Genomic DNA, 15,970 nt, shown 5'->3' with positions numbered 1-15,970 from the left:
ACAACATCATGTCTGCCTGACAGATAAGGACTGAACCAGTTTAACACTGTGACAGTGAGGGCAACATATCTCTGCAGTCTACTTAGACGTGTCCCTTATTTTCCATCTTATTGAGGTAATAATTAGCAGTTCCTTAACCAAGGGTGTCACTTCCTCCAGTTTCAAACTTGCAATTCTGCAACCCCTTTTAAGGAAACCTAGCCTTGACTCCAATGACAAAAACTACAGGCTCATCTCCAAGCTACCATTTATTTCCAGCGTTTTAGAAAAATTGGTCCTCCTCGTACTTGAACACGTCAAACATCTTTGACAAATTCCAGTCTGGTTTTAGAGAACTTCATAGTACTGAATCTGCCCTGTTAAGGTACATAATGATATCCTTCTCTCCGTCATCTCTGATTCTAGTGCCATTTTAGTCCTGCTTGATCTTAGCTTAGGACAGAGTCGAAGATGGAATTCTATTCAAACGCCTGGAGGACAAAGTTGGTCTATAGGGCGCTGTGTTAAAATGGTTTACCTCCTACCTGAGAGAAATCATTTTTACTGCTATTAAATGTGGCATCCCTTAAGGCTCAGTTTTAGGCCCTCTCTTATTCTGGCTATACATGCTTCCCCTTGGCACTATCTTTCAGAAAAACAATGTTTTGTATCACTGTTATGCGGATGACACACAGTTTTACATACCAGATGCACACAAAATGTTATTATTTGTTCTTAAAGCCCTCTATAGTTTAGCTCCACAATACATTGTCAGGACTGGCCGCGTGCAGAGGCAGGTTAGGAACCAAATGCAGGACACAGACGAGCAGTAAGCAGTTCTTGACATGTTAATGTTTCAGGTCAAAACTGAAGATAAATTGATCTGAATATTTAAGAAATATAGATATTTTATGAACTTGTAACTTACTATTTGTTCCCATTCCCATTGTCATGACAAAAACTGCTAGCTGTTCATAACAAAGCTCTTGTTTAAACCATAAACCTCTTGGGCCAGTCCCTCTATGTATGCTTTAAAAAAAAATGTACATTATGTTTTAATGTGTTTTAAAGGTTTAAGGTTTGGCCACTCCCGCTGTATAATGTGCCTCATACATTTATTATCCACTCACTCTCTATATTAATGAGCCCATATTCCTGAGTGCCTTTTGTAGAACCCAGGTGCATGTAGGAGTTGAGGCAGTGTTAGCATCATCATGACTGTAAAAAGTGTAGAAAACATCAGCAAAAGTTTAAATAGTGCAAAAATAAGTGAATTAATGAGCGTTTGGTGCCATGAAAAATCAGTTTGATCCAGTTTTAGTTGGAACATCACAGAAACCTCACTGCAGGAAAACACCTGATTGTATGAAATGTATTGTATAAGAGAAAGTTGGGTTTTGGAGCATTAAAGAGGTGGTATTATGCTCACTTTCTGGTTCAAAATTTTATTTAGGGGTTGTACCAGAACAGGTTTACGTGGTTTGATTTTCAAAAAACACCATATTGTTTGTCATACTGCACATTGCTGCAGCTCCTCTTTTTACCCTGTGTTGGAGGCTTCGTTCTAGTCTCTAAATGATCTTTATTGAGAGTTGCACATGCACAGTTCCTAGTTAAGCACTACTAGCCAATCAGAAACAAAGAAGGGCGGGTCAGCGTGAAGCCGGTAAACAGCTTCGGTTCAGCTATACATGTTGCTGACCAGCTTTGCAACATGGACTGGAGCAAGAGTTTCAGAGTGGTGAGTTATTAATCTGTAACAAAAGTATCTTTTATCTATAAAGTTTTAACTGAGCTCTGTCTCTACATCACAGGAACAACATTATATCCACTGACTGCCTGGAGGGTAGCTAGTGTTTGGAAGGGAGAGGAGAGGTGTGTGCTGCAGCTCATTGTTTTCCACCGCTGTTTTTGAGGGCATGTCGGAGTAGCTGCTTATATGAGGCGCATTTGGCTTTCATCCCTGTGACTTCACAGCAGAGATTTCTGTGGGAGATGGGAACTCCCTTTGGGCTGGACTTTGGGCTTTTTTACATTGCAAACCTGTTATATGAACAAAAAAGATATATAACTCAATAAAGGAGAGGGGAAAAGCCAAAAAGCATAATATCATCTCTTTAAGTGTATGTAATGTAATTTCATTTCAAGTTGTAAGGGTGCAAAAATGTAGTTGAAATGTAACTGTAATGTCCAAACAATTAAATGAATATTAAACAAGTGAGACAACATCATATCTACCTGACATATAAAGACGGAACCAGTTTAACACTGTGACACAGAGGGCAACATATCTCTGCAGCCTATGTAGACGCTTATTAATTTATTCGACTAATGGAAACACTTAATGTCTAAAGTGAAATTAATAATGTTTGGTCTTGTGTTTTGCTAATGCTGTTTTCATGCTGCCCTCTTGGCCAGATCTTTAATTTAAAAAAGGCTTTAATTAGTTAGGTTACTTTGGTTAGAAGATTTTTACTTAAAAAAGTTAATTTTCAGTTACAGTCGGATGGTTTAAACAGGCAGCTGTCCCAGCAGTGAGGAGGAAACAGCATGATATGTTGAGGACAGCTACAGTTCACTGACTCTGTGTGTTTGCATATCTGTCCTGCCTCTCTGCTCCCAGCCGTTAAGAGGCCAGTGTTGATCAGTGGCTGTCCAGGCCTTTCAGAGCCACTGACACGCCGGCAGCACAATGATGATGTCACTGATTCTACTGCTGGCCACCCTGGGGCTCCTTGTTCAGGGTGAGACTCTCTTCTGAAAACTTTGCTTCAGGATGCAACCAGGTTCACCACAATGATGTTCTGCTGTGATGGAGAAACACTGAAACAAGCAGCATTTAACTTCTTCCATCTGTTCTCCATCTTAAAGAAATGAGACTCTTCTGTTTGGATGCTGATCATCTTTCTCCAAGCTGGATTTGTCTCAATAACCCTTCTCCTCTTTTTCATCTTTTCCAGGTTCATCAGGACAAATCATCCTGACTCAGTCTCCTGGATCTCAGTCTGCTGTTGCAGGACAGGCTGTCTCTCTCAAATGTAAAACCAGTACAAGTGTTAGTAGCTACCTGCACTGGTACCTTCAGAAACCTGGAGAAGCTCCTAAACTCCTGATTTATGATGCTACAACTCGTCAGTCTGGAGTTCCAGATCGTTTTAGTGGAAGTGGATCTGGGACTGACTTCACTCTGACCATCAGTGGAGTTCAGGCTGAAGATTCAGGAGTTTACTACTGTCAGCAGGGTTCCAACTGGCCGTTCACACAGTGATACAACGTCGTACAAAAACCTCCCTCAGCTGGAGAGGAACTGATCTGACTCAACAGCTGCACTGAAACTAAAACAGAGGTTTATAAAAATGCACATTTAGCCAATAATCATTCACATTAATGATTGCAACACTAAATATTCTTTAATATATAATATTCTTGAAGTTATACTTCTAATGTGTTTATTAAAACAGATTTAGAACCATTCTTCTGAACATTAAAGCTAACCTCACTTGAAGTATGATTTCAAATTTTTTTTTGTGTGATATTCATGAAAACACAAGGACACACAGATTATAAATATTATTTATTATTATATCTTACCAATTTTTCATTAAATGTCAATGACGCAAAAATTATTATTTTGTATTCCAGCAAACAAATTAATTTTAATATTAAAGTAGTAAATCAGTAATATTTGAATTATTTCCTTTGGTCAACTTTTACTTGTCTTTCTTCAGCAGAAGCAGTATGTAAAGCATGTGAAAAAAGTGATTACACCCCTATCATGTTATAAATATTTGATTATATTTGAATGTAAAGCTTGTATAACGGTGTAAATTTGCTGTCCCCTCAAAATAACACATCACACAGCCTTTAATGTCTAAACCGCTGGTGACAAAAGTAAGTAGGCCTACACTCCCAAGTGAAAATGTACAAATTGGGCCGCCATGGCACTCAGCGGTCCCGTTGTGACACCAAAATGTGTGACCTATCAGATTCTGTCACCCAAATGAGAAGTTAAGCGCCAGAGGCTTTGTTGACGATGTGAAGCGGTTGCAGTTTGGTTGGGTTTAGGCAACAAAAGTACTTGGTTATGGTTAGGAGAACATCATCGTTTGGATGTAGTCACAGAATCTGATAGGTCACACATTTTGGTTTTACACCGTTATGCCAATTGTTTAAACGTGTGTTGATAAGCAGGCTGTCATTTCATGAGCTACAGCTATGTATTTCAAAGATAGAAGCAGAACAGCAGAAGAAGGATAAAGTGCAGGACTAAGAGAGAGAGGATTTAAATAAAAGAGGAATATTTATTGCAGGGTAAAGGGATGCTGAACCGGGTTGATCGCTTCTGTACAGAGCAGGGGGGAACCGGAGCTGAGAGTCCAGAGTGAGAGAGTCTGATCCGAGCAGGTCCAGAGCAGAATCCGGGAATAGTATCGCCGGACTGGGGTCCAGGCAGAGAGCAGACGGGATGAGCTTATTTTCGGTAGCGGAACTAAATAATTATAATGCAAAATTCACTTTTAACTTTTATTATAGCGACTAAATGCTCTTCTTCTACAATCGCCTAATATAATTTTAAAAGTGTTCATTATGTTGTTGTTTATTTGTGGTAGCCTGGAGTTTAGGCCTACTTATTAATTTTAAAATGTAGGAAATTTGACTGTTTTGATCTGTAATTAAGCAATTGTAAAATTAATAAACGCCATAACTTCCACAGTACTGCTGTCCTCACTCAGTTTAAAGTGTTCTCACACAACTCAGGGCTTCGTTTTGTTTTCCCTTTGATGTGAACTGGAGCGTTGGATTATGTTCACTGCTGTCGGCGGAGTTCAGGAACGTGAAAAAACCCCCTCAATAATCAAATCTCAACATTGAAAATCAAATGTGTACCCAACAGTCGAATATTCGAATATTCACATATTCGGGTCCAGCCCTAATGAATTTACATTACATAATGTCACACACTCTTTGTAAAATCATCCTGGAGAAAGATTTCTCTCAGTGTTTCTCTGGATGTAATATCCCTTGGGTGTGAGAGACTCAGGTTCGAATCCACTGTGAGACACCAATGTGTCCAAAGCAAGACACTTAACCCCTCATTGCTCCAGGGGTGTATGACCTCTGACATATTGTAAGTCACTTTGAAAGCGTCAGCTAAATTTGTGTATTTTGTATTCCAACAAAAAATGTTTTATGATTGAAACCAAAAAGGGTTTATGGAGTAAGTAAATCACTAAAATTTGATTTGTCATTTGTCATCTTTAATTTGCCTTTGAAGTTCAGGAGAAGAATGTTAATAGTTCCTGCTTAGAATAGCAGATTGCTCATTTTATTTCTCACTATGCTGATGATATGGTGCTTTATATTTCAGGTTTGTAAATTCTAGGACAGACATGTAGTTTTATATAAATAACACAATAAGTATCATTAAAGCATCTGTATTAACAGATGATAGGATGATAAATAATTGAGGGGTTTCTACATTGGGTTTTGTTCCAAAGGTTTATTATTACAGACAAATCTCTAACGACTACAGTAGCAAGTGTTTGACAGCCATTAGGCATTCATATTAATTCTGACCAAATGATTTTTTGTATAGTATTATTGATAATTGGCCTTATACTGCTAACATCACTGGTTTGTACAAATCCAACTGTACTGTGACATTTTTTAAAATTTACTGTGGAGATATATCCATTATGTCAGCCCAGTTTCTCTGGATGTAATACATTCACCGATACCATCAAGAGAACATTTATTAAGACACTTTGATAATAATAAACATGAAAACAGCTGATTGGATGAAAAGGTCTTTATTATCTGGAAACACTGAAATAATATTGAAAGCTCTTATAGCGCAGGGTACAAAACGTTTTCCAAAGCGTGTCTTTTTGTAGAGCAGCCGTCTGTATCTACGGCCAGATGGGAGAAGGGTTAAGCTCGAGTTTAGAGGGTGGCTCGGATTTTGTACTATGGTAGTTGCTCTACGAGTAGTGGCAGTATTAATGAGGCCTGGCAGGTTGGGAGCGGGAAGACTTATTGTTTTGTAGGAGTTGTTAGTGATTTTAAGAAACTTATTCCTATTGGTGAGAGAGAGCACGGTGAAGTAGCAGGTAGCACAGTACAAGAGGATGGGTTCAATGATACTACGGAACAGTACACTCCCTCATACTGGCAACTCTGAGCAACTGATGGCTTTATCCTGCAACCATCACTGGTTTTACCAATGAAACTAAAATGGCCGGTTTTCGCTGAGTATATATACTCTCCTAAAATATAGTATATATGGCAATACACTACATAATGTTACACATTCATTTAAAAATCTTCATGGAGGAAAATTTGTGTCAGCTCAGAGTTTCTCTGGATGTAATACAGTCACTGACACCATCAAGAGAACATTTATTAAGACACTTTGATAATAATAAACATGAAAACAGCTGATTGGATGAAAAGGTCTTTATTATCTGGAAACACTGAAATAATATTGAAACAGTGCAACAAGCTAGTAAATCTTGCTGTTGAAAGATGTCAAATAAAAGAGAGAGACAGTTCCAGAGTGCAGAGTGAGAGCAGGAGCAGAGGAAAACCAGTAGCAGAGTCCCAGTGAGTCAGGTCAGGACTGGGAACACTGGTCTCTCCTCAGTGTCTCTGAGAGCGGAGTCTGGGAGCCCTGGGTGGCCTCACAGGTCACAGAGCCCACCTTCCTCCACTGGTCTGCAGAGAGCCTCAGGGTGCTGCTCCAGCTGTAGTGGCCGTCCTTCTGCAGCACCCCGTGGCTCCTGCTCTCCTCCCAGCTGCTGCTGCTGCTGCTGCTGCTGCTGCTGCCGTCCACCTTCCAGGCCAGACTCCAGTCTGAGGGGAAGCCCTTGTTGGCCAGGCACATGAGCGTGGCCTTCCCCTGCTGCAGCTCCTCGCTGGAGGGGGGCAGCACCGTCAGGGTGGGACGGACATCACCTAGGAGAAGAACCAATCGGCTTAGAGGACGGGGACCACACAGCTGGTTTCTGCTCCACCAGTCACTCACTCACACATTGTTTCACTTCCTTTAAGAAACCTCTCATGCATATCAGCACAGAAAGAGTCCTCATATGAGCTGAAAGATATCAAACTGCACTGGAAATAAAACAACCAGGTTTTAAATTTGGAAATAAAAAAACATATTTACTGTCAAAACTCTCAAAAGTGCAAAAGTTACTGAGATCCACTGTTAAAGGACATTATCAGCCCAAAATACCTGACGACCACAGGTAACCTGTTCCTCAGACAGATTTAAAAACAGCATCAGAGAACTGTCAACATTATTTCAAACCGAGGTTAAAAGACAATTTGAGCCATTTTAGAAGATCAGAGATTTGGAAACATTTTTATCTTCATTCACACTATTCAACTTCTAAACAGTTTAAAATGCAGAATTAAAGGCTGAATGATTTTTAAAGTACGAGTGTTGTTCTTTAATCTTTGCTGCAGTTCAAGCTGTTCACATTTCACAAATTAAATGGAACGTTTAAAGGGAAGTTCAGTAAAGCTGCTTTGAGTTCAGCTTCATGGTTAAACAGGAGAAACGAACAATAAGATTGAGTCTTTAAAGTGATTTAGATCAGTCCAGAGGAAATTTATATCTACTACAAATGTTCAGACACAGAAATTAAAACCTTCGCTGATGATACGATATTTAATATTTGTACAGAAACTTACTTCCAAACTCCAGTCTGGTTCCTCCACCGAACGTGTACCACAGTGATACAAACTGATTGAGTCGTCGTACAAAAACCTCTCACTGTAGAGAGACACGACTCTCTGACTTTGAACACAACAAACTCAACAAAAACACTTGCTGTTTTTAAAAGAATGAACTATTTCATGTTATATTAATCAAACAGTGACACAGTTGTTCAGAATGAATCCCATTTTTACGTATATATTGTTCCATTGGTGTGAAAGTCAAATTGATCCCTCTAGAATGAAATGAAAGCAGACAGAAGATGTTGTAAAAGAAAATCTTTCTGCAGTCATCAAAGCAAATGTCCATAAAAATGATCACTGACACATTCCTAATCAATCCTCTGGTAAACGTATTGATCCATTGAGAAGCAGCATCATCAGAGTAATCCAAGTCCCTGTTGGAGTCAGTCAGAGCATTTCCATAGAGAGCCACTTTGCATCAGCAGCACCATGCTCCAGTGCTCTGGGAGACTTTATAGTCCTGAGAGTTGAACACTGGATGACTGACAGCTGTCCTTCATGACAACAGAAGCCACAGAAATCCTCCTCATCAAAAACATGACTTTGGTCTCCGTCCTCATCTGGACTCTCCTCTGCTTCACTCAGGGTGAGGAAAATCATTTTTCTGTGATGTGAAAATCATTTGGAGTGTAGCTGAGTTTCACCTCACCATCTCATGTCCAGTGTTTCTTCTCTCTCCTCAGGGTCTGTTGGACAAAATGTTGTTGTGACTCAGCCAGCAGCCAAATCAGTGCAGCTGGGTCAGACTGTCACTATTGACTGTAAGTCCAGTCCAAAGGTTGCTCAGTACTCTGGTTCACAATACTACCTGTCCTGGTACCATCAGAAAACTGGAGAAGATCCTAAACTTCTGATCTATGTAACAACAAGCAGATATTCTGGAATTTCCTCCAGATTCAGTGGAAGTGGAGCAGGGAATGGAGTTGACTTTACTCTGACCATCAGTGGAGTTCAGGCTGAAGATGCAGCAGTTTACTACTGTCAGAGTTATCATTATATCAACAGTCAGCATGTGTTCACACAGTGAAAAAGCGTCGTACAAAAACCTCCCTCAGTCAGACTGAACAGAAACTGAACTGACTGCTGCAGCTGGAAGCTACTGCAGAGACTGATACAGTTCACTGAGGACACACACACACACACACACACACACACTGACTGAAAACAGCAAGCAGAGGATCAAATTTGTCTGATGACTCTTAAATTTCCTTCAGTATATTAATTAACTGCATTTTAAATTCACTTGTATCAAACACTGTCCACTCACCAAATATTCATTTCCAAACACATGCTTAGCCTGGTTCCCCTGTTCTCCTGCAAACATCCCTCTGACCTCCATCTGACACAGTTGACACAACATGAAGGTAGAAGTACATTAAAAATTCACAGAATTGAAAACATAAGTCCAAAAAACAGATCCCTTTACTATCTTCTACCCCTACACTTTATACAGACAGACGCTTCAGACACTGATCCACAAACCTCTGACAGTTTGTCTAATATTATAAAACTAAAGGAAAATAATAACTCGTCTTTTAGCGTTAAAGCTTTTTGAAGCACGATTTGAGCGATCTTAGGAAGAAGCATCCAAAAGCTGTCTGCCTGAACAATTCTACAATGTTTTACTGCTGGAATGAACCAAATGGGACACATTTTTGCTGCCTCTCCCACTGCTGGCTGTTTCATTTGTCTTAGCTAGTAGGACATCATCTGTGAGCGCTGGATCATCCAGATCATTCTTAAGCTGGTATTTCACATTATCACACATCAGTCCTGTCCCCACAGCTCTTAGACATTTCCGCTGGATCAGTTCAGGGCCGTATTGGTCATCTGTACCAGGCTCCCTGGATGAAGCCAAGAGTCTCTGTTTCAGTTCTATTGCCCTAAATAGGACATTTTGTGGAGACTATTTACTGTCTTGTGTAATACACGCCTTTATATCAGAACTAGAATAGACTTAATAAGTTTTATTAATTACCTTTAAAGCTCTTCATGGCCTCTCTCACTGTTATATCCCTGACCTTTTAGTCCCATACCCACCTGCACATATCTTGAGATCCTCGGGCAGAGGTCTTTTGTCCGTTCCAGAGTCTCGACTGAAAACTAAAGGGGACAGTTTGCAGTCAGTCTTCTTAAAACATACTTTTATAGAAGAGCATATTCCTGATACAGACAAGCCCATTTAATGAGGCAAAATGTGACATTAGTGAGGCCGTCCATACAGAAGCTAATTAGCCTACTTTGAACGTCAACAGTTAGTTAAATACCCCAATAATCCATATTTTTCATTCAAGAAATTTTTTTTTTTTAGACTGCTCACAGTTTGTATATTTATGATTTAAGGAAACCTTTTTAAAACATCGTTTAGACATAGTGGCAGGTAGCAACACGTAGGTTTCAGTTCTTGCAGCACTTCACTAGCCCTGGGTGTGCAGTTGCTCACCTCTCTTTTGCTTTCAAGAATGGACGTCATCACACCCTGATTTACTGAAAGGAGAATCACCAAGCTGCTCCCAGTCATTGTTGAGGAGTCAGTCCCCACACCCTGTGCAACAGGTGATCTGAATGATCCTTTAATCAACCCAGAGGAACGCTGACATTCAGCCAAAATTTATGGGAAAAAGGGAAATTAAATGGCAACAAATACATAAGAAGGGACTGCAACATTCCTGATCACCTGGGGATTCTCAGTTACATCTGTTCTGACTTGCCAGGAAGCTTTTTCATCTTCACTTTGATCTATAAATGACTGAACAGTCCCTGTGTGCCCTGACTGTCTAAGTCTGAATCCTCCTCCCTCTGCTGTATGAATTCAACCCAAAGATAGTTTTAGGTCAATTTGAAACCTTCAGAAAAAATAAAAAGCATTTTTTAAACAACCAGAGTGAAACTAACAGAAGCTCAGATTTGAAAATAGAAATTGATTTTCTATTATTTTAGTGTAGTATGTGATAGTTGTCTTTACTTATGTTTTCTGTATTTCTGTCAAGATCACACTTATAAAACAACAATCACAATAAGACCGATGTGGTAAACTAAATTTCAGAGGGAAACATTTGTTATTACTCATCCCAATCTCAATGAGGATGTGTTAAACAGCAGCAGAGTCAGCTCCACTGATGTAGAGACACAAACCAAATTCACAATATATCAAACATCAGTGTCCACACATCACACTGAAATCTCAGGACACTGAAGCTCCATATCTGCAATGCAACAAATGTTTTCTGTGGCAGAAACACTGAGAAACACTCAGAAACATAATGGATTCTGGGCCACAGTTCATACAGTACATGTCACTGAACAACCTGTTTGTGGACCAAATGCCTCAGATGTCACCTCACACTTCACAAGCCCATCACAACAGCTTTCTGTAAGGGAGGAGTTCATTGAATCAGCCGACCTGATTTCCTTGGACAGGCTGTTCCAGAGCCTTGAAGCCGGGGAGCCACGAGCGAGGATACACAAGAGCAGCCTTCAGGGAAGTCTTTTACTGGTCGACACACCCGCTTATTATCAACAACAATTAAAGTCAGAGAGGCTTCCTGTCAGCAAGAAACACGTTTTACATATTTTATCACTTCCTTTCAGTCACATGTGAGGCTGATATAGGATAGGGGCAGTATTAATTCACTCCATGGGAACTTGGCTTGGGAACTGGAGGGTTGCAGGTTCAAGTCCACATAGTCAAAGGTGCCCCTGAGTAAGGCCCTGAACCCTAAACTGCTCCCTGGCTGTCTGCCCACTGGTCCTAAGAGTTTCCCTTCATGGATTAAGACAGATTAGATATAAAAATGATCCTAAACATCGGCTTTGATACGAGTTACATCATTTCAGTTTCCCCTGATACATCTGACCTAGTAAATCAAAAGTCAGCACATGTTCATATGTGGGTTAATCAATAATGAATTTACAATCAGAATATCAATAAATAACAAATACATCATATAAAGACATTCTGCCAATAGAAATGATCCTGTGCCTCTGAGCAGGACGCAGTAGGCCGCTACAGTAGCTATAACAACATGTTCTCATCTCAGGTCATCAAATAGGCCTGACAAAATGATCAGCTGCCGCCGGCATCAGAAACAGAGGTCGCTGTAGAGGCCTGTACTACGAAGCAGGGTTTGAGCTTAGCGAGGGAACTTCAGGAGTAACCCTGGGTTTTCACTCCTAAAATGCTGCTTCAATTCTTACCGCAGTACATCACCATGGTTACTTTTGCCAAACATCTGGACACTGCAGCTGTGTTGCTTTTAGCCTGGAGGATGTGTTTGACTTCTTTGTATTTGTCTAATATTATACTTTGCTCTTCGTTGGTAAAATTTGCCTCTCTGCTGCCAGTGGGCTTTTCTAAGTTTGCGATTGGTCATCAGCTGCAAAAACTGCCCTTTTTTATGTGATCTGATTGTTTGGTTTAGTGAAGCCAGATAATGAAACGATATCCTGGGTATGTTGAACTACCTGAAGATTCAGAGGAAAGGACATTTCATTTCTCTAAAAAAACATATGTGCTCTTATCTTCTCTTCTTGCATGGTTTCTGTCTGAATTTACATACAATATATTGACAAGTTTTGGGACCCCCCTCCGAATCACTGAATTCAGGTGATCCAATCACTTCCATGGCCACAGCTGTATAAAATCAAGCACCTAGACTGCTTCCACAAATGTGTGAAAGAATGAGTCACTCTCAGGAGCTCAGTGAATTCAAACGTGCTACCGTGATAGGTTGCCACCTGTGCAATAAGTCCATTTGTGAAATTTCTTCAAAGCCAAATATTCCACAGTCAGTTGTTAGTGGTATTATAACAAAGTGGAAGCGATTAGGAGCAACAGAAACTCAGCAATGAAGTGGTAGGCCACATAAAATCAGCGCATGCTGAGGCGCACAGTGCGCAGATGTCGCCAACTTTCTGCAGAGTCAATAGCTATAGACCTACAAACGTCGTGTGGCCTTCGGATTAGCTCAAGTACAGTGCGTAGAAAGCTTCATGGAATGATTTTCCCTGGCCGAGCAGCTGCATCCAAGCCTTACATCTCCAGTGCAATGCAAAGTGTCGGATGCAGCGGTATAAAGCACGACGCCATTGGACACTAGAGCGGTGGAGACGTGTTCTCTGGGGGGACGAATCACACTTCTCTGTCTGGCAATCTGATGCACGAGTCTGGGTTTGGCGGTTGCCAGGAGGTCGGTACTTGCTGACTGCAGTGTAAAGTTGGATGGAGGGGGGATTATGGTGTGGAGTTGTTTTCAGGGGTTGGCTTGGCCCCTTAGTTCCAGTGAAAGGAACTGTTAATACTTCAGCCTACCAAGACAGTGTGGACAGTTTTATCCCTTTGGAAACACTTTGGGATGGCCCCTTCCTGTTCCAACATGACTGCGCACCAGTGCACCCCAACCAGTCCTGACCCCAACCCAATACAGCAACTTTGGGATGAATTAGAGTGGAGACTGCGAGCCAGGCCTTCTAGTCCAACATCTGTGCCTGACCTCACAAATGTGCTTCTAGAAGTACGGTCACAAATTCCCATAAACACACTCCTAAACCTTGTGGACAGCCTTCCCAGAAGAGTTGAGGCTGTTATAGCTGCAAAAGGTGGGCCAACTCCATATTAAACCCTACGGATTGAAACCAAATGGGATGTCATTAACATTCATGTGCATGTAAAGGCAGGCGACCCAAAACTTCTGGCAATATGGTGTACCATCCCTACGATGCAAGGAAAAGACGCAAGTGTGGGAAACACGTGTGCCATTAAAAATGTAAATGCACCCAGGGTATTTGAAGTGTTTGCTGATTTAGTAGATGAGGGTCAGGTGTGCAGTCAGATGAGGAAATGACACCAAACTAGGAAGGTCAACAGAAACGGCCACAGCCGCCTGCTGAGAGAGGGAGAAAAAGAGAGAGCCAAAAACCAAAACACAGCAATCACACCACATTCACCCTAACAAAAACACACTCAGTCCCACACCAGCTGTCACTTGCAGGAGTCATAGCAGGAGGTGGTGACATTAATAATTAACGTGCTGAGTGAACACTTGTTAGTTTGCAGACAGTTTAACTTTTGATATGCTGTCACAAATTGTAAATATGTGTTGTACAGCTAAAATCATAGTAAAGTTTAACATTTTCATCCTGAAATGTGTTTTTCAACTGGCCACAAAAATAGTGTTTGTACCACTATTTTATCATGAGCACTGGCATCAAGAAGCTCACTGATTTAATGCTCTTAAATGTTTGGACATTATGTCCTCATCAGGTAATACTCAGCATGAGACCAAGATTGACCATATATAAACCACCTGATTCAACAAAACACTCTTTCCAATTAATTAGGTCAGCACTTCTACATCAAACTATTTAAAATATAATATATACACAAAATAAAAACCTGAGGTATCACTTCATATCAGTTTATATGGATGCAGCCCAACACGTCACACAGAGAACCGACATTACGTGGAAATAGTTTTTTCATGTTCTGACACAAATATAGCCTGTTTGTGAGGCATCTGTCCCAGCAGTGAGGAGGAAACAGCATGATATGTTGAGGACAGCTACAGTTCACTGACTCTGTGTGTTTGCATATCTGTCCTGCCTCTCTGCTCCCAGCCGTTAAGAGGCCAGTGTTGATCAGTGGCTGTCCAGGCCTTTCAGAGCCACTGACACGCCGGCAGCACAATGATGATGTCACTGATTCTACTGCTGGCCACCCTGGGGCTCCTTGTTCAGGGTGAGACTCTCTTCTGAAAACTTTGCTTCAGGATGCAACCAGGTTCACCAAAATGATGTTCTGCTGTGATGGAGAAACACTGAAACAAGCAGCATTTACCTTCTTCCATCTGTTCTCCATCTTAAAGAAATGAGACTCTTCTGTTTGGATGCTGATCATCTTTCTCCAAGCTGGATTTGTCTCAATAACCCTTCTCCTCTTTTTCATCTTTTCCAGGTTCATCAGGACAAATCACGGTTACTCAGTCTCCTGGATCTCAGTCTGCTGTTCCAGGACAGGCTGTCTCTCTCAAATGTAAAACCAGTACAAGTGTTAGTAGCTGGCTCAGCTGGTACCTTCAGAAACCTGGAGAAGCTCCTAAACTCCTGATTTATACAGCTACAACCCGTCAGTCTGGAGTTCCAGATCGTTTTAGTGGAAGTGGATCTGGGACTGACTTCACTCTGACCATCAGTGGAGTTCAGGCTGAAGATTCAGGAGTTTACTACTGTCAGCAGGGTGACAGCAGACCGTTCACACAGTGATACAACGTCGTACAAAAACCTCCCTCAGCTGGAGAGGAACTGATCTGACTCAACAGCTGCACTGAAACTAAAACAGAGGTTTATAAAGAAGAAGAATATACTTTGAACATTTCAACACTAAATATATCAAATAAAACACAAGTATTTATAATACTTTTCTAAAAGAATTTCAACCATTCTTCTGACCATCAAAGCTAACCTCTGATGAATTATAATTTCAATTCTTTGATAAGTGAAATTCATGCATGTTCACACATGAACACTCAAATTGTAAATATTTATTCAGTTTATGTCTTATCATTTTTAAGAGAAACTCAAACACACAAATTGTTGAAACAGTTAATAAAATTTCATTTAGTTCAAGTTGTAAAATTACTAATCATGTCTATTACATATGTTTATAACTTTAGTATTACAGCAAAACCAATTTATTTTAGAATTGATCCATGAAGGATTGATGAATAAGTACATTTGAATATTTTTGTAGTATGTAAATAGTTCTTGGTTAGAATAGCAGTTTACACTGATTTTATTTCTTTATGCTGATATTCTGCTCTCTCTTAAAATTTGGAATATATTGTTCTATTAAAATAATTATTTAGAAAATACCTGTATAACAATAATATTACATAGTCCTTGTTATAACCCAAATTCATTACTGCCAATGGTTTATTACATACAAAACTCTAATGAATAGAGCAGAACAGGTTGTACTGAAAGCATTCTTATCAATTCTCACCAATTGATGGCTTATAGTGTTACCATCACTGGATTGTACTAATTAGACAAATAATTCAAATTTTCTCTCAATTTATATATTGCTATACATAATATGAACAGCAATGCGTTATATAACACAATCTCTATAAAATTGGCATAAAGGAACATTTTAGTCAGCTCAGTTTCTCTGGATGTAACACAGTCACTGACACCATCAAGAGAACATTCTTTAAGACACTTTGATGATAATAAACATGAAAACAGCTGA

General features: G+C 40.2%; 4 gene segments (V, D, J or C); 3 read left to right on the top strand and 1 right to left on the bottom strand.

Annotated features, from left to right (window-relative positions):
• The first annotated feature begins 2,668 nt into the window (after positions 1-2,668).
• LOC119907573 lies at positions 2,669-3,280 on the top strand. The segment is given in 2 exon segments: positions 2,669-2,723; positions 2,940-3,280. Coding segments are annotated over 2 exon segments (360 nt in total).
• Positions 3,281-6,420: 3,140 nt separating this feature from the next.
• LOC119907687 lies at positions 6,421-8,028 on the bottom strand. The segment is given in 2 exon segments: positions 6,421-7,002; positions 8,025-8,028. Coding segments are annotated over 2 exon segments (414 nt in total).
• Positions 8,029-8,252: 224 nt separating this feature from the next.
• LOC119907544 lies at positions 8,253-8,800 on the top strand. The segment is given in 2 exon segments: positions 8,253-8,308; positions 8,406-8,800. Coding segments are annotated over 2 exon segments (393 nt in total).
• A 5,606-nt stretch (positions 8,801-14,406) lies between these two features.
• On the top strand, positions 14,407-15,058 carry LOC119907569. The segment is given in 2 exon segments: positions 14,407-14,458; positions 14,675-15,058. Coding segments are annotated over 2 exon segments (360 nt in total).
• Positions 15,059-15,970: the final 912 nt, after the last annotated feature.

The sequence above is a fragment of the Micropterus salmoides genome, unplaced genomic scaffold (assembly GCF_014851395.1).
Source record: "Micropterus salmoides isolate LMB-PRFRI ecotype aquatic unplaced genomic scaffold, ASM1485139v1 Ms_hic_scaffold_17, whole genome shotgun sequence".
NCBI classification, from domain to species: domain Eukaryota; kingdom Metazoa; phylum Chordata; class Actinopteri; order Centrarchiformes; family Centrarchidae; genus Micropterus; species Micropterus salmoides.
The sequence above is the reverse complement of the archived record's forward strand: the minus strand, read 5'-3'. Positions and strand labels throughout refer to the sequence as shown.